Source organism: Ranitomeya imitator, chromosome 1 (genome assembly GCF_032444005.1).
Source record: "Ranitomeya imitator isolate aRanImi1 chromosome 1, aRanImi1.pri, whole genome shotgun sequence".
Taxonomy (NCBI): Eukaryota; Metazoa; Chordata; class Amphibia; order Anura; family Dendrobatidae; genus Ranitomeya; species Ranitomeya imitator.
The window spans coordinates 385,144,182-385,163,228 of NC_091282.1; the positions used below are offsets into that span (position 1 = coordinate 385,144,182).

General features: G+C 41.5%; 1 protein-coding gene across 5 annotated transcripts in view; it reads right to left on the minus strand.

Moving 5' to 3' along the window:
• SLC35D2 (solute carrier family 35 member D2) overlaps positions 1-12,190 on the minus strand; it is a 222,178-nt gene extending 209,988 nt beyond the window's left edge. For all 5 annotated transcript variants that reach the window (XR_011320504.1, XM_069762050.1, XM_069762047.1 and 2 more), the window contains exons 1-2: positions 11,938-12,190; positions 4,088-4,121 (exon numbers count right to left, since the gene is read on the minus strand). Coding sequence is in view for 4 of the 5 variants with exons in the window: in XM_069762050.1 (XP_069618151.1) it covers positions 4,088-4,121; positions 11,938-12,056 (153 nt within the window). In the remaining variant the exon portion in view is untranslated. The remainder of the gene's footprint in view (positions 1-4,087; positions 4,122-11,937) is intronic.
• Between the last annotated feature and the right edge of the window lie 6,857 nt (positions 12,191-19,047).

Sequence of the window (19,047 nt, forward strand, 5' to 3'; positions counted from 1 at the left end):
CGGATCTGTCCAAGGTTACAACAGAATTTCTGCAGTACTCAAGGTTCCTAAGTGCATAGTGGCCTCCATAATCCTTAAATGGAAGACGTTTGGGACCACCAGAAGTCTTCCTAGACCTGGACATCCAGCCAAATTGAGCAATCGTGGGAGACGAGTCTTGGTTAGACAGGTAAAGAAGAACCCCAAGATCACTGTGGCTGACCTCCAGAGATGCAGTAGGGAGATGAGAGAAAGTTCCACAAAGTCAACTATCACTGCAGCCCTCCACCAGTCGGGCCTATATGGCAGATATGGCAGAGTGGCCCAAGGGAAGCCTCTCCTCAGTGCAAGACATATGAAAGCCCGCGTAGAGTTTGCTAAAAAAAAACACATGAAGGACTCCCAGACTAGGAGAAATAAGATTCTCTGGTCGGATGAGACGAAGATAGACCTTTTTGATGATAAGTCTAAGTGGTATGTGTGGAGAAAACCAGGCACTACTCATCACCTGCCCAATACAATCCCAAAAGGGAAATGTGGTGGCAGCATGCTATGGGGGTATTTTTCAGCTGCAGAGACAGGATGACTGGTTGCCATTGAAGGAAACATGAATGTGGCCAAGTACAGGGAAAACTCCTTCCAGAGTGCTCTGGACCTCAGACTTGGCCGAAGGTTCACCTTCCAACCAGACAATGACGCTAAACACACAGCTAAAATAACAAAGGAGTGGCTTCAGAACAACTCTGTGACAATTCTTGACTGGCCAAGCAAGAACGCTGACCTAAACCCAATTGACCATCTCTGGAGAGACCTGAAAATGCCTGTCCACCAACGTTCACCATCCAACCTGATGGGACTGGAGAGGACCTGCAAGGAAGAATGGCAGAGGATCCCCAAATCCAGGTGTGAAAAATTTGGTGCATCATTCCCATGAAGACTCATGGCTGTACTAGCTCAAAAGGGTGCTTCTACTCAATACTGAGCAAAGGGTCTGAATACTTATGACCACTTATACGGGTCTAAGGGTCTGAATACTTATGACCATGTGATATTTCAGTTTTTCTTTTTTTTAATAAATTTGCAGAAATTTCTACATTTCTGTTTTTTTCAGTGAAGATTGGGTGCAGAGTGTACATTAACCCCTTCATGACCAAGGGATTTTTCGTTTTTCCGTGTTCGTTTTTCGCTCCCCTCCTTCCCAGAGCCATAACTTTTTTATTTTTCCGTCAATTTGGCCATGTGAGGGCTTATTTTTTGCGGGACGAGTTGTACTTTTGAACGACATCATTGGTTTTAGCATGTCGTGTACTAGAAAACGGGAAAAAAATTCCAAGTGCGGTGAAATTGCAAAAAAAGTGCAATCCCACATTGGTTTTTTGTTTGGCTTTTTTGCTAGGTTCACTAAATGCTAAAAATGACCTGCCATTATGATTCTCCAGGTCATTACGAGTTCATAGACACCAAACATGACTAGGTTATTTTTTATCTAAGTGGTGAAAAAAAATTCCAAACTTTGCTAAAAAAAAAAAAAAAGTTGCGCCATTTTCCGATACTCGTAGCGTCTCCATTTTTCATCATCTGAGGTCGGTTGAGGGCTTATTTTTTGCGTGCCGAGATGACGTTTTTAATGATAGCATTTCGGTGCAGATACGTTCTTTTGATCGCCCGTTATTGCATTTTAATGCAATGTCGCGGCGACCAAAAAAACGTAATTCTGGCGTTTCGAATTTTTTTCCCGCTACGCTGTTTAGCGATCAGGTTAATACTTTTTTTTAATTGATAGATCGGGCGATTCTGAGCGCGGCGATACCGAATATGCGTAGATTTGATATTTTTTTATTGATTTATTTTGATTGGGGCGAAAGGGGGGTGATTTAAACTTTTATGTTTTTTTTATTTTTTTCACATTTTTTTAAACTTTTTTTTTAAACTTTTGCCATGCTTCAATAGCCTCCATGAGAGGCTAGACGCAAGCATAGCACGATCGGCTCTGCTACATAGCAGCGATCTGCTGATCGCTGCTATGTAGCAGAATTGCACGTGTGCTGTGAGCGCCGACCACAGGGTGGCGCTCACAGCGACGGGCAATCAGTAACCATAGAGGTCACAAGGACCTCTATGGTTACCATTCACAAGCATCGCCGACCCCCGATCATGTGACGGGGTCGGCGATGACGTCATTTCCGGCCGCCCGGCCGGAAGCGGTAGTTAAATGCCGCTGTCTGCGTTTGACAGCGGCATTTAACTAGTTAATATGTGCAGGCAGATCGCGATTCTGCCCGCGCCTATTACGGGCACATGTCAGCTGTTCAAAACAGCTGACATGTCCCGGCTTTGATGCGGGCTCACCGCGGAGCCCTGCATCAAAGCAGGGGAGCCGGCATCGGACGGTATAGTACGTCCGATGCCGGTAAGGGGTTAATGAGAAAAAAATGATCTTTTTGAATTTACTAAATGGCTGCAATGAAACAAAGAATGAATAATTTAAAGGGGTCTGAATACTTTCCGTACTCACTGTATATACAGTATGTATAGACATACATAAATACATATCTACACACACACACATATACAGTGCCTTGCGAAAGTATTCGGTCCCCTGGAACTTTTCAACCTTTTCCCACAAATCATGCTTCAAACATAAAGATACCAAATGACAATTTTTGGTGAAGAATCAACAACAAGTGGAGCATAATTGTGAAGTTGAACGAAATGTATTGGTTATTTTACATTTTTGGGGAAATTCAAAAACTGAAAAGTGGGGCGTGCAATATTATTCGGCAACTTATTTGCGACTTGTTCGTATGCAGTCATTTTACAACATGACCTGGGACCAGTAACCAAAAATCAAACAGGGTTGAAATTTTCCAATGGACAGTAAGGGTTCGTGCACACGGTAAGTATTTGGTGCAAAAATTTCTGAACCATTTCTGCATCTCTTGGCAGGAAAAATGCAACGTAAAATAGGTGCGTTTTTGCCTTTTTTTTTTACATGCATTTTTAGAGCAGATTTTTTCCCACTCATTAGTATGCGTAAAATCCAATTCTGCACTAAATCTGTACGTAAAAAATAAGCAATATGTGCAGGAGACTTCAGACTTCCTTCACTTTGCTGGCATCAGGAAACTCTTCAGGGTTTGTGACAAATCTGAGCAGAAAAAAAAAACGCAACAAAAATTTGACATATCTGCAACGTGTGCACATGCCCGAATATTAGGTTGTAAGGTGACCTCACTGGCAATCAGAAGGTTTGATGCCTACTTCCAGCAGATTTTAGAATAAAACTTCCATTTTTTTTATAGAATATACCGTAATCCTTTTTGTTGCATCAAGTGAGTCTGTAGATTTCAAAATAACAGAGTTAATTTTATGTGAACTATTTTTTTTTTTGCAATGTTTAGAAGACATTTTTAGGGTATGTTAAGGCTACTTTCACACTTGCATTGTTTGGCGTACGTCGCAATGCGTCGTTTTGGAGAAAAAACGCATCCTGCAAAGTTGCCCGCAGGATGTGTTTTTTCTCCATTGACTTGCATTAGCGATGCATTGCGACGTATGGCCACACGTCGCACCCGTCGTGTTGTTGGCAGACACAACGCACAAAAAAAAGTTAAATGTAACTTTTTTTGTGCGTCGTGACCGCCATTTTCGACCACGCATGCGCGGCCGAAACTCCGCCACCTCCTGCCCGCTCATCGCAATGGGCAACGGATGCGTTGTAAAACTGCATCCGCTGCCCACGTTGTGCTACATTAACACACTGTCCGTCGGTACGTCGGGCTGGTGGTTTGCGATGGCCCCGTACCGACGCAAGTGTGAAAGTAGCCTAACATACATTGCTGCTGACTTTTCTGCAGCATATCTGCATTACATTTGTTACATGTAGATTTAGTTGCAGATGCATCTCACATAAAGAATTGACACGTTGCAGATTTTAAGATCGCTCAACAAGTCAATTTTCGCACAGAAATTTTCACCAACATGTCTGACATTTGTTGAACCTCATCTACTTTATTATGCTACAGATTTTACAGTTGTATGATACTGTCTATACTTGTTGTTCTGGGCTCTTTGTATTGTCAGATTATTTTTTCATTTGTAGACCGACCTGTCCAACTCCGAGAAATGTGGAAGATGGAAACCTTGATTTAAAAAAAAAAGAAACAAATTTATAATGGGGAATATAGAGTATTTATAAATGAAATAAAAATCAGTAATGTTACCAGTTTCGGATTAAACACATCAGTTTGTCACTAATATCAATTATCTTATTCTAAAGCATCATTCAGATGATTTTTTCTGGTATGTAAAAACACAAACAGGTATTCATCAGTGTTACTTTTTATAATCAGTGGGGTTTTTTTTTCACCGATTAACAAAAAAAAAATTACAAAGCTTCTTGTATCCTTTGCAATGTATTGTTAATCACAGACAGCAGCTGATGCCATCCATGGGCAATTTTGATCATCGACTCGGATAAAAATCAAATAGGTCTCTGTGTTTTTCCAGACCACTTGGTCCGTAAAAAAAAAAAAGTACAGCCCCATACACTATCATGTGCATGCATTCTATCTGTAAAAAGCTCAGAAAGAACAAGTACTTATGGACAACTGAATAATGTCTCTTAGTATTTCTCGAAGTCAGTTTTTCCAAGGCATAGCCAATATTTTAATTGGAATCAATTGGATCATAAAGTAGAGTCTCTCTTAGATGATGTGAGCAGGACCGCCATCAGGGTATTACTGCATTTACTGGCATATAGAGCCCCGTGAGCAGAGGGCAACAGTTAACAATCGCCAGCCAATCACAGGCCGGCTGCTCATGTCAGATGAAGATGCCGCTGGACCTCAGTCAGGTAAGGAGAAACTTTTTTGTAAAGCCGCACCATGGGGCACTGTGGAGAGACACTGGAGCAGTATGGAGAAACACTGAGGCAGTGTGGAGAGACACTGGTGCAGAATGGAGAGACACTGGGGCAGAATGGAGAGACAATGGGGCAGTATGATTGACACTGGGGCAGTATGGAGAAAGAATGGGGCTGTATGGAGAGACATGGGGTTGTATGGAGAGAAACTGGGGCAGTGTGGAGAGACACTGGGGCAGAATGGAGAGACACTGGGGCAGAATGGAGAGACACTGGGGCAGTATGGAGAAAGAATGGGGCTGTATGGAGAGACATGGGGTTGTATGGAGAGACACTGGGGCAGTGTGGAGAGACACAGATGTAAGGTGCCAGAAATTAGACACTTAGGGTCCAAAATTGAGTACATATGGGAACAGGATGATGGACATTATTACTGTAGGGGGTAATTATGGGATATTATTATTGCTGTGATATATTTTATTTTTGAGGATACTGTTTTCAGTGTGGTGGGGGCCTGTTACTGTGCAGGGTGACATTGTCGCTTTTTCTTCTTTATCTGGCGTAGTGTAGAAGTTGGGGAAAAATGCAGAATGTGCTCTAAAATAATGGTGTTATTTTCTGCTGGACTTCAACTAGAGATGTCACCGGTGAGTCAGTGTGTTACCTGTTCACTGACACAATATTGTTGTGAATTCTGTGGCAGAGCTCCCTCCTGTGGTCACAAGTGGTACTTCGGCTGATTCTCTCTGTGAGCTTCTGTTGGTGGAGGGAAGTGGTACTGCGGCTTCTGAGTTTCCTCCCTCAGGTGATCTGGTGAGGTCGTTAGGTGCTTCTCTACTTAACTCCACCTAATGCTTTGATCCTGGCTTCCTGTCAATGTTCCAGTGTTGGACTTGCTTTTCCCTGGATCATTCCTGTGGCCTGCTGCTCTGCATAGCTAAGTTCTTCTTTGCTATTTGTTTGCTATTTTTTCTGTCCAGCTTGTCTATTTTGTTGCTGGAAGCTCTGGGACGCAAAGGGTGTACCTCCGTGCCGTTAGTGCGGTACGGAGGGTCTTTTTGCCCCCTTTGCGTGGTTTTCTTTAGGGTTTTGTGTAGACCGCAAAGTTACCTTTTCTATCCTCGATCTGTTAAGAAAGTCGGGCCTCACTTTGCTGAATCTATTTCATCTCTACGTTTGTCTTTTCATCTTAACTCACAGTCATAATATGTGGGGGGCTGCCTTTTCCTTTGGGGTATTTCTCTGAGGCAAGGTAGGCTTATTTTCTATCTTCAGGCTAGTTAGTTTCTCAGGCTGTGCCGAGTTGCCTAGGCAGAGTTAGGCGCAATCCACGGCTGCCTCTAGTGTTGTTTGGAGAGGATTAGGGATTGCGGTCTGCAGAGTTCCCACGTCTCAGAGCTCGTTCTATGATTTTGGGTTATTGTCAGATCACTGTATGTGCTCTGACCGCTATGTCCATTGTAGTACTGAATTGCCTTTCATAACAAATATACAGAGCTCATGTGTATAATGGCACCAGTGATCACAGTAATATCTGTACACTGACTCTATATACAGAGCTCCTGTGTATAATGTCACTGGTGATCACTGTATTACATGTACAGTGACACTATATACAGAGCTCCTGTATATAATGCCGCCAGGGATTCCTGTAATATCTGTACACTGACACTATACACAGAACTCTTGTGTATAATGCCACTGGTGATCATTGTATTACCTGTACACTGACACTATATACAGAGCTTTATGGTGTGGTGGTATTTGTTTCTTGTATGTGGTGTTAATATATCATCTGGTCACAGTGTGGCGGTATTTCTTCCTTGTATGTTGTATTATTCAGTAGCTATGTGGTGGTAATATGTGGTCTGGCCATGGTGTGGTGGTATCTGTTCCTTGTATGTGGTATTATTCATCACTATGTTATGGTAATACAGTCATGGCCAAAGTATTCACACCCCTGCAATTCTGTCAGATAATACTCAGTTTCTTCCTGAAAATGATTGCAAACACAAATTATTTGGTATTATTATCTTCATTTAATTTGTCTTAAATGAAAAAACACAAAGAGAATTGTCCTAAAGCCAAATTGGATATAATTTCTCACCAAACATAAAAAGGGGGTGGACAAAGATATTGGCACCCTTTGAAAAATCATGTGATGCTTCTCTAATTTGTGTAATTAACAGCACCTGTAACTTACCTGTGGCACCTAACAGGTGTTGGCAATAACTAAATCACTCTTGCAGCCAGTTGACATGGATTAAAGTTGACTCAACCTATGTCCTGTGTCCTTGTGTGTACCACATTGAGCATGGAGAAAAGAAAGAAGACCAAAGAACTGTCTGAGGACTTGTTAACCAAATTGTGAGGAAGCATGAGCAACCTCCAGGCTACAGGTCCATCTCCAAAGACCTGAATGTTCCTGTGTCTACCGTGCGCAGTGTCATCAAGAAGTTTACAGCCCATGTCACTGTGGCTAACCTCCCTAGATGTGGACGGAAAAGAAAAATTGACAAGAGATTTCAATGCAAGATTGTGCGGCTGTTGGATAAAGAACCTCGACTAACATCCAAACAAGTTCAAGCTGCCCTGCAGTCCGAGGGTACAACAGTGTCAACCCGTACTATCCGTCGGCGTCTGAATGAAAAGGGACTGTATGGTAGGAGACCCAGGAAGACCAATCATCTTACCCCGAGACCTAAATAAGCCAGGCTGGAGTTTGCCAAAACTTACCTGAAAAAGCCTAAAACGTTTTAGAAGAATGTTTTCTGGTCAGATGAGACAAAAGTAGAGCTTTTTGGGCAAAGGCATCAACATAGAGTTTACAGGAGAAAAAAAGAAGCATTCAAAGAAAAGAACACGGTCCCTACATTCAAACATAGCAGAGGTTCCCTGATGTTTTCGGGTTGCTTTGCTGCCTCTGGCACTGGACTGCTTGACCGTGTGCATGGCATTATGAAGTCTGAAGACTACCAACAAATTTTGCAGCATAATGCAGGGCCCAGTGTGAGAAAGCTGGGTCTCCCTCGAAGGTCATGGGTCTTCCAGCAGGACAATGACCCAAAACACACTTCAAAAAGCACTAGAAAATGGTTTGAGAGAAAGCACTTGAGACTTCTAAGGTGGCCAGCAATGAGTCCAGACCTGAATCCCATAGAAAACCTGTGGAGAGATCTAAAAATGGCAGTTTGGAGAAGGCACCCTTCAAATATCAGGGACCTGGAGCAGTTTGCCAAAGAAGAATGGTCTAAAATTCCAGCAGAGCATTGTAAGAAACTCATTGACGGTTACCGGAAGCGGTTGGTCGCAGTTATTTTGGCTAAAGGTTGTGCAACCAAGTATTAGGCTGAGGGTGCCAATACTTTTGTCAGGACCATTTTTGGAGTTTTGTGTGAAATGATCAATGTTTTGCTTTTTTCTTCATTCTCTTTTGTGCTTTTTCATTTACAACAAATAAAATGAAGATAATAATACCAAAGAATTTGTGTTTGCAATCATTTTCAGGAAGAAACTGAGTATTATCTGACAGAATTGCAGGGGTGTGAATACTTTTGGCCATGACTGTATGTGGTCAGGCCATGGTGTGACGGTATTTGTCCCTTGTAGGTGGTATTATTCAGTCGCTATGTAGTGGTAATATGTAGTCTGGTCATGGTGTGGTGGTATTTGTTCCTTGTATTTAGTATTATTCGGTCATTCTGTGGTGGTAATATGTGGTCTGGTCATGGTGTGATGCTATTTGTCCCTTGTATGTGGTATTATTGTTCATTTTTAAAAATGCATGTGACACATTCCCATAAAGAAAGATAAATAAAAATATACCTTAAAAGAGTATAGGATAATTTAACAAATGTTTAATAGGCTAGAGTAGAGTAGGGCCTGGCCAAAAGAGTCTACCTTGTGGCCAAAACAAAAGCTGATGGCTATGTACAGTGGGTACGGAAAGTATTCAGACCCCTTTAAATTTTTGGTGGGGCGCCATATCGTATCCCAGGGTGCCAACCTCCACTGCTGGGAAGGGACTTCATTAGGCAAAGGCACCTCTATCCTCCCTAGTCCATTTTCTTGTAACTATTTAATACACATATATTCTGTATAGGAATTTAGGCTGTACTACACTATTGGACCACACTATAAGGTACCCTACCAATTTTTGTGTGTTTTTTCTATGAGATTTTAATCATAATAATTAAAAGTTATTGTTTTAGGTCTTTTGTAATTTGCTGGTTCTCAATATTGATATAGACCTTATGTCATTTTCCACTCTTTGTTTCATTGCAGCCATTTGGTAAGTTCAAAAAAGTTCATTTTTTTCACATTAATGTACACTCTGCACCCCATCTTGACTGAAAAAAAACAGAAAGGTAGAATTTTTTTCAAATTTAATAAAAAAGAAAAAAAAACTGAAATATCACATGGTCATAAGTATTCAGACCTCACAGCTCATAGTGCATGTCAGATCAAATGAGAATCATGAGGTCAAAGGAACTTGCCAAGGAGCTCAGAGACAGAATTGCGGCAAGGCACAGATCTGGCCAAGGTTATAACAGAATTTCTGCAGTACTCAAGGTTCCTAAAAACACAGTGGCCTCCATAATCCTTAAATGGGAGAAGTTTGGGACCACCAGAAGTCTTCCTAGACCTGGCCATCCAGCCAAACTGAGCAATCGTGGGAGAAGAGCCTTGGTGAAAGTGGGAAAGAAGAACTCCAAGATCACTGTGGCTGAGCTCCATAGATGCATTAGGGAGATGGGATAAAGTTCCACACAGTCAACTATCACTGCAGCCCACCACCAGTCAGGCCTGTATGGCAGACTGGCCCGATGTAAGCCTCTCCTCAGTGCAAGACATATGAAAGTCCGCATAGAGTTTGCTAAAAAACACATGAAGGACTCCTAGACTATGGGAAATAAGATTCTCTGGTCTGATGAGGCGAAGATAGACTTTTTTGGTGATAATTCAAAGTGGTATGTGTGGAGAAAACCAGGCACTGCTCATCACCTGCCCAATACAATCCCAACAGTGAAATATGGTGGTGGCAGCATCATGCTATGGGGGTGTTTTTCAGCTGCAGGGACAGGACGACTGGTTGTCATTGAAGGAAACATGAATGCGGCCAAGTAAAGAGATATCCTGGATGAAAACCTCTTCCAGAGTGCTCTGGACGTCAGACTTGGTCGAAGGTTCACCTTCCAACAAGACAATGACCCTAAACACACAGCTAAAAGAACAAAGGAGTGGCTTCAGAACAACTCTGTGACCATTCTTGACTGGCCCAGCCAGAGCCCTGACCTAAACCCAATTGAACAGCTTTGGAGAGACCAGAAAATGGCTGTCCACCAACGTTCAACATCCAACCTGACGGAACTGGAGAGGATCTGCAAGGAAGAATGGCAGAGGATACCCAAATCCAGGTGTGAAAAATTTGTTGCATCATTCCCATGAAGACTCATTGCTGTACTAGCTCAAAAGGGTGCTTCTACTCAATACTGAGCAAAGGGTCTGAATACTTATGACCATGTGATATTTCAGTTTTTCTTTTTTTAATAAATTTGCAGAAATTTCTACATTTCTGTTTTTTTCAGTGAAGATGGGGTGCAGAGTGTACATTAATGAGAAAAAAAATGATCATTTTTGAATTTACTAAATGGCTGCAATGAAACAAAGAATGAAAAATTTAAAGGGGTCTGAATTCTTTCCATACTCACTGTATATACAGTATGTATACACATACATAAATACATATACACACACACACATATACAGTGCCTTGCGAAAATATTTGGTCCCCTGGAACTGAAACTCGTTGCATCATTCCCAAGAAGACTCATGGCTGTGCTAGCTCAAAAGGGTACTTCTACGCAATACTGAGCAAAGGGTCTGAATTCTTATGACCATGTGATATTTCAGTTTTTCATTTTTAATGAATTTGCAAACATTACTACATTTCTGTATTTTTTCAGTCAAGATGAGGTGCAGAGTGTACATTAATGAGAAAAAATGAACTTTTTTGAATTTACCGATTGGCTGCAATGAAACAAAGAGTGAAAAATGTAAATGGCTATGAATACTTTCTGTACTTACTGTATGTGATCTGGCGTTAGATGGAACCGCAAATGTGTGATTGGTGAGGATGTGGTGCAGAAGTGCAATTTTTCTATGAGTGGGCGGTGGGACTGAGGAAGGTTCGACGGTTGGAGGTGGAGTTGGGGTGAAGGCTTTGCGGAGTCTCAATGGGGCATGAAATTTTGCCTGTATGGGGCCCTGAAATTCCAGGTGGCAGCCCTTAATGTGAGAGCATCTAGTAGACCGTCTCTGGCATACTCGACCAGCCAATATTACATAATTACTCCTTTCTACGAATGCACATAATGTAATACTTTTTTTTTACAGCTGTTAGACCGACTTAAAGGGGCTTTTACATTTACCTTAACCTGTGGGCCATAAGCTTACAGGAGTTAAAGACAACAAACAGATTTACTCATTGGGCCCTGATCCAATACCACCTCTTTGCTGCTGCACCCGCTGACCGCTGCAGTCAATCACTGGGCTTAGCGACTCTGTCATTGTAGTCTACACAAATAGCGGAGTCCAGCCAATGGCTAAAGTGGTCATGTGCATTGTAGTGGTGATGCAACCTGTAAGCAATTACCGGCAGAGCCAGCCCTGGAGCAGGGGCCAGCAAGCAAACCTTTGCTTGTTGTTTTAACTAAAAAAAACCTCTAAAGTATTCATGAAAAAAAGAACATTAATTTGTTATTATGTATTGCTATAATGAGCTGGACATTTAGATACAGATATAATTCGACAGGTTAGAACTCTTGTACAGAAAAATATGCATCACTCGCTTTTTTCCCATAATCAGGTATCTTGACTGGTTAACCGCTTACAGATATAGTTCTAGAAATAAATTCACAAAGTTGTCAGATACCTATATTGGAGCTGGGTGCAATCACTACAATCAGACATTTTCATTTTGTGTAAACCTAGCCTAACCTGTGCAACTTAGCCACTTAACAGGTTTCATAATAACATCGGTTGTCACTTACTGATTACTGATACAGTGGCGGCTCCCCAAATTACACACCTACCTGTAACTAGTGAGCACAGACTTGTTAACCAGGATAATCAAGAATGAGCTCATTGCATAGAAGACAGCTGAGAGGAGTCGTTCTGTACGGGTGGGCACAACTTCTGTTTTGGGAGACATGTTGTTCTGGGTGAAGGTCCGGCTGGCCCAGGACACTGCAATCACTATAGTTCTGGCACAGCCATCCTGGCTACATAAAGTGACAGCGTGAGCACACAGTGTAGTCAGCTGGCCCCACCTTTGTAGGACAGGTGCCTGGTATTCTGGAAGGTGGGGGGGGGGGAGTGACTCACTAGGTGGGAGGAAGAGGAGTGATGTTTGTACTGAAAGCAGTGCAGCACTAAACACAATCCCGTGTGATAATGCTTTTTCATTTTTCACACTCTGTGCAGATTGAGTTTGGAATTTTACATTGATTTTATTAGCATGAAACATATTAGGTGGAACGGTTTTCAGGGAAGAGCAGCTTTTACAAACGTCACATGTGAAACCAGCCTGATTGTTACTGGGAAGCTTTCTACCAGGAGGTGGTCTTAGGGTGGGTACAAATTCAGTCTGTGCCCATTGTTGGGAGCATACCCTCGGGATAGGGTTAGAATGGAACTGAAATTCAGCCCTGGCATTAGAATGCACATAGGCCCATTTCTTGTAACCTCTGTAATTATGTTTTTCTGATAATGGGAACTACAGGGTGTCACTGATTACTTGTATAGCAAGCAGCTGCTGAATCGTGGCCCATTCAAAGAAGCTGGTTATTAGAAAATGAACGTTCTTAATAAAGCACATTCCTGACTACCACCTGCATAAGTAGGCCAGCAATCAAACACAAAGTGCTCGTTCGTCAGGTGAGATGATATTTCCCCAACTTAAAAATCATCGGTTTTGGCAGCAAAGCACCATTTATAAGCAGAAAAAGGGCTGCTAATAACAATGTACGCACACAGAACTACCGGTATAACAATCTGTTCTGTGTTAATAGAAGTGTGGTTGTAAACAGCCAGTAAACTACTGCCATTTGGCTGGCATATAGCTGATTGTCAGTTAATTTATCATCTGTGTGTATAGGAAGCAGAGGTGTATATAATGTCTGCCTTGCACGGCAGTGTGTATAGTATGCAGATAGTGGAACGGCGTATAGAGCAGCAGTTGAAACCTTTTTGAGGCTAGCAATGCTGTAATTTAGCTACATGGGTGGTGCTCACAGCAATCTGGCATCAACAACCATAGAGGTCTGCAGGAGACCACTGGTTGTTATGCCAATGCACCGATGACCCCCGATAATGCAACCTTCCCCACATGTTTACTTTACATCAGCACAATTTTTTAAATCTTTTTTTTGCTAGGAAGTTATAAGGGTTAACAGTACACCAACAATTTTTTTTTTCAATTAAATTTACAAAACCATTTTTTTTACGGACCACATTACATTTGAAGTAATTCTGAGGGTTCTATATGGCAGAAAATACCCAAAAGTGACACCATTCTAAAAACTGCACTCCTCAAGGTGCTCAAAACCATTCAAGAGGTTTATTAACCCTTCAGGTGCTTCACAGGAATTTTTAGAATGTGGAAGGAAAAAAATGAACATTTAACTCTGCTCACAAAAAATTTAATTTAGATCCAAATGTGGGTAACAGAAAAAAGGACCCCAAAATGTGTTGTGCAATTTATTCTGAGTATGCCAATACCCAATATGTAGGGGAAAACCACTGTTTGACACACAGCAGGGCTCGGAAGGGAAGGACCACCATTTGACCTTTTAACCTCTTTACCCCCAAGGGTGGTTTGCATCATAATGACCAGGCCAATTTTTACAATTCTGACCACTGTCCCTTTATGAGGTTATAACTCTGGAATGCTTCAACAGATCCCAGTGATTCTGCATTGTTTTCTCATGACATATTGTACGTCATGATAGTGGTGAAATTTATTTGATATTACTTGCGTTTATTTGTGAAAAAAAATGGAAATTTGGTGAAAATTTTGAAAATTTCGCAATTTTCCAACTGTGAATTTTCATGCCCTTAAAATACCAAAAAGTGAAACCATTCTAAAAACTGCACCCCTCAAGGTGCTCAAAACCACATTTAAGAAGTTTATTGACCCTTCAGGTGCTTCACAGGAAGTTTTGGAATGTTTAAAAAAAATGAACATTTAACATTTTTTCACAAAAAAATTACTTCAGATCCAATTTATTTTATTTTACCAGGGGTAATAGGAGAAATTGGACCCCAAAAGTTGTTGTACAATGTGTCCTGAGTACGCCGATACCCCATATGTGGGGGTAAACCACTGTTTGGGCGCATGGCAGAGCTCGGAAGGGAAGGAGCGCCATTTGACTTTTCAATGCAAAATTGGCTGGAATTGAGATAGGACGCCATGTCACGTTTGGAGAGCTCCTGATGTGCCTTAACAGTGGAAACTCCCCACAAGTGACACCATTTTGGAAAGTAGACCCCCTAAAGAACTTATCTAGATGTGTGGTGAGCACTTTGAACCCTCAAGTTCTTCACAGAAGTTCACAATGTAGAGCCGTAAAAATAAAAAATCATATTTTTTTCACAAAAATGATCTTTTCGCCCCAACTTTTTATTTTCCCAAGGGTATCAGGAGAAAGTGGACCCCACAAGTTGTTGTGCAATTTGTCCTGAGTACACTGATACCGCATATGTGGGGATAAACCACTGTTTGGGGGCATGGCAGAGCTCGGAAGCAAAGGAGCACCGTTTGACTTTTTCAACACAAAATTGGCTGCAATTGAGATCAGATGCCATGTCGCATTTGGAGAGCCCCTGATGTGCCTAAACAGTGGAAACACCCCACAAGTGACCCCATTTTGGAAGCTAGACCACATAAGGAACTTATCTAGATGTGTGGACAGCACTTTGAACCCCAAGTGCTTCACAGAAGTTTATAATGTAGAGCCGTAAAAATATTTTCGCCCCCAATTTTTTATTTTCCCAAATTTAACAGGACAAATTAGACCCCAAAGGATGTTGTCCATATTGTCCTGAGTATGCTGATACCCCATATGTGGGGGTAAACCACTGTTTGGGCGCATGGCAGAGCTCAGAAGGGAAGGAGCACCGTTTGACTTTTGCAACGTAAAATTGGCTGGAATTGAGATCAGACGCCATGTCGCATTTGGAGAGCCTCTGATGTGCCTAAACAGTGGAAACTCCCCACAAGTGACCCCATATTGGAAATTAGACCCCCCAAAGAACTTATCTAGATGTGTTGTCAGAACTTTGAACCCCCAAGTGTTTCACTAAAGTTTATTATAACGCATAGTAACAGGAGAAATTGGACCGCAAAAGTTGCTGTCCAATATGTCCTGAGTATGCTGATACCCCATATGTGGGGATAAACCACTGTTTGGGCACACATCGGGGCTCGGAAGTGAAGAAGTGGCGTTTTGGAATGCAGACTTTGATGGAATGGTCTGCGGGTGTCACGTTGCGTTTGCAGAGCCCCTGATGTTCCTAAACCGTGGAAATCCCTTAACCTTTATCCCAACCCTAACCCAGCACACCTCTAAGCCGAACATATCCCTAACTCTAATCCCAACCCCAACACACCCCTAACCCTAACACACCCCTAACCCTAATCACAACCCTAGCCATAACCCTAACCACACCCCTAACCCAACCGTAAACATAATCCAAACCCTAACCCCAACTCTAGCCCCAACCCTAACCCTAACTTTAGCCTCAACTATAACCCTAACTTTAGCCCCAACCCTAACTTGAGCTCAAACCCTAACCCTAACTTTAGCCCCAACCATAACTTCAGCCCCAACCCTAACTTTAGCCCCAACCCTAACCCTAAGCCTAATGGAAAAATGGAAATAAATACATTTTTTTAATTTTATTATTTTTCCCTAACTAAGGCGGTGATAAAGGGGGGGTTGATTTACTATTTATAGCAGGTTATTATGTTTGGCAGCTGTCACACACTAAAAGACGCTTTTTATTGTGAAAAATAGTTTTTCCGTCACCACATTTTGAGAGCTATAATTTTTCCGTATTGTGGTCCACAGAGTCATGTGAGCTTTTGTTTTATGTGGGACGAGCTGACGTTTTTATTTGTACCATTTTCGGGCACATGACATTTTTTGATCGCTTTTTATTACGATTTTTGTGAGGCAAAATGAACAAAAACATTTCTTCATGAATTTCTTTTGGGGGGGAGCGTTTATACCGTTCCACGTTTGGTAAAATTGATAAAGCAGTTTTACTCTTCGGGTTAGTACGATTACAGCGATACCTCATTTATATCATTTTTTAAGTTTTGGCGCTTTTATACAATAAAAACTATTTTATAGAAAAAATAATTATTTTTGCATCGCTTTATTCTGAGGGCTATAACTATTTTCTTTTTTCCTCGTTTTTGTTTTTTTACGGTGTTCACTGAAGGGGTTAACTAGTGGGACATTTTATAGGTCGGGTTGTTACGGACACGTCAATACTAAATAAGTGTACTTGTATTGTTTTTATATTTACATAAAGAAATGTATTTATTGGAACAATATATATATATATATATTTTTTTTTTTTTTATTTAGGAACTTTAAAAAAAATATTTTTACAAAGTAGAATTTTTTTTTCTTACTTTTTTACATTGTCCCAGGGTGGGACATCACTATATAGTGTCAGATCGCTGATCTGACACTTTGCAGAGCACTGTGTCAGATCAGCGATCTGACAGGCAGTGCTGGAGGCTTGCCGGCGCCTGCTCTCAGCAGGCGCTTGAAGCCACCTCCCTGCAGGAGCCAGAAGGACCCCTGCAGCCATCTTGGATCCAGGGCCTGCAGGGAGGAGAACGGAGGAGACCCTCGGAACAAAGCGATCACATTGCGTTGTTCTGAGGGTCTCAGGGAAGCATGCAGGCCTTGCGCGATGCTTCTCTATGCCACCAGAACACTGCGATCGCCGCTCCATCGTCCCGTCCTCTGGCTGTGACTGTTCAGGTCAGAGGGCGCGATGACATATTAGTGTGCGCGCCGCCCTCTGCCTGAACAGTCAGTGCGGTTAGACGGGACGCTGAGGAGCAGCGGGCAGCAAGCAAGGAGAGGTGAGTATGTCTTTTTTTTTTTAAATTTATTGCAGCAGCAGCATTATATGTGGCACAGCTATATATGGATCATCTTATGGGGCAATAATGAAATGTATGGAGCATTCTATATGGCACAGCTTTATATGGAGCATCTATGGGGCAATAATGAATTGTATGGAGCATTTTATATGGCACAGCTTTATATGGAGCATCTTATGGGGCAATAATGAAATGTATGGAGCATTCTATATGGCACAGCTTTATATGGAGCATCTTATGGGGCAATAATGAAATGTATGGAGCATTCTATATGGCACAGCTATATATGGAGCATCTTATGGGGCAATAATGAAATGTATGGAGCATTCTATATGGCACAGCTTTATATGGAGCATCTTATGGGGCAATAATGAAATGTATGGAGCATTCTATATGGCACAGCTTTATATGGAGCATCTTATGGGGCAATAATGAAATGTATGGAGCATTCTATATGGCACAGCTTTATATGGAGCATCTTATGGGGCAATAATGAAATGTATGGAGCATTCTATATGGCACAGCTTTATATGGAGCATCTTATGGGGCAATAATGAAATGTATGGAGCATTCTATATGGCACAGCTTTATATGGAGCATCTTATGGGGCAATAATGAAATGTATGGAGCATTCTATATGGCAGTTTTATATGGAGAATCTTATGGGGCAATAATGAAATGTATGGAGCATTCTATATGGAACAGCTTTATATGGAGCATCTTATGGGGCAATAATGAAATGTATGGAGCATTCTATATGGCAGTTTTATATGGAGAATCTTATGGGGCAATAATGAACTGTATGCAGTATTACAAGGGGCACATTTTTTATATGGAGCATCTCATGGGGCCATAATGAACTTTAATGCAGCATTACATGGGGCATATTTTTTTATGGAACATCTTATGGGCACAGCATCAACTTTATGGAGCATTATATGGGCTCATCATCAAATTTATGGAGCATTATATTGGCCCATCATCAACTTTATGGAGCATTATATGGGCCCATCATCAACTGTATGGGGCATTATATGGGCCCATCATCAACTTTATGGAGCATTATATGGGCCCACCATCAACTGTATGGAGCATTATATGGGCCCATCATGAACTTTATGGAGCAGTATATTTTTGAAATTTACCAGTAGCTGCTGCATTTTCTACCCTAGGCTTATACTCGAGTCATTAAGTTTTTCCAGTTTTTTGTGGCAAAATTAGGGGGGTCGGCTTATACTCGGGTCGGCTTATACTCGAATATATACGGTACTTTATTTTTCCGCGGATTGAGTTGTATGGCAGCTTTTTTTGCAGGACAAGATGACGTTTTCAGGGATACCATATTCACTTACATTCGTCTTTTTGATCGGGTTTTATCACACTTTTTGTTCGGCGGTATGATAATAAAGTATCATTTTTGCCTAGTTTTTTTTATTTTTATTTTTTACAGTTGACGCAAAAGGAGCCCCGACCAAGTATTGAAGGCATTTACTGAACATACATTTCAGTAGGGCAACATTTCGGATTTTAAAATCCTTTTTCAAGCTGGTGTTAGTTAGTATTCTAATTTACTGAGATAATGACTTTTCGGTTTTCATTGGATGTAAGCCATAATCATCAACATTTACAGATATAAACACTTGAAATAGATCACTCTGTTTGTAATGACTATATAATATATGTGTTTCATTTGTTATATTTAGAAACTGAAATAAATGAAGTTTTTGATGATATTCAAACTTTGTGAGAAGCACATGTATATAGCGTATTTTCCGGCATAAAAGACAACTGGGCGTATAAGATGACCCCCAACTTTTCCATTTAAAATATAGAGTTTGGGATATACTCACCATAAAAGTCGGGGGTCATCTTATATGCCGGGTGTCGTCTTATACGGCGTGTGCTGAGCTCTGCAGTCGCCGCATATGGTGCGGGGAGCGGTCCAGATGACGACGTGTCTCACCGAGATGTAAGTGAATCAAGCCCGACCTTGTATTCTATTACCTCCTTCACCGTC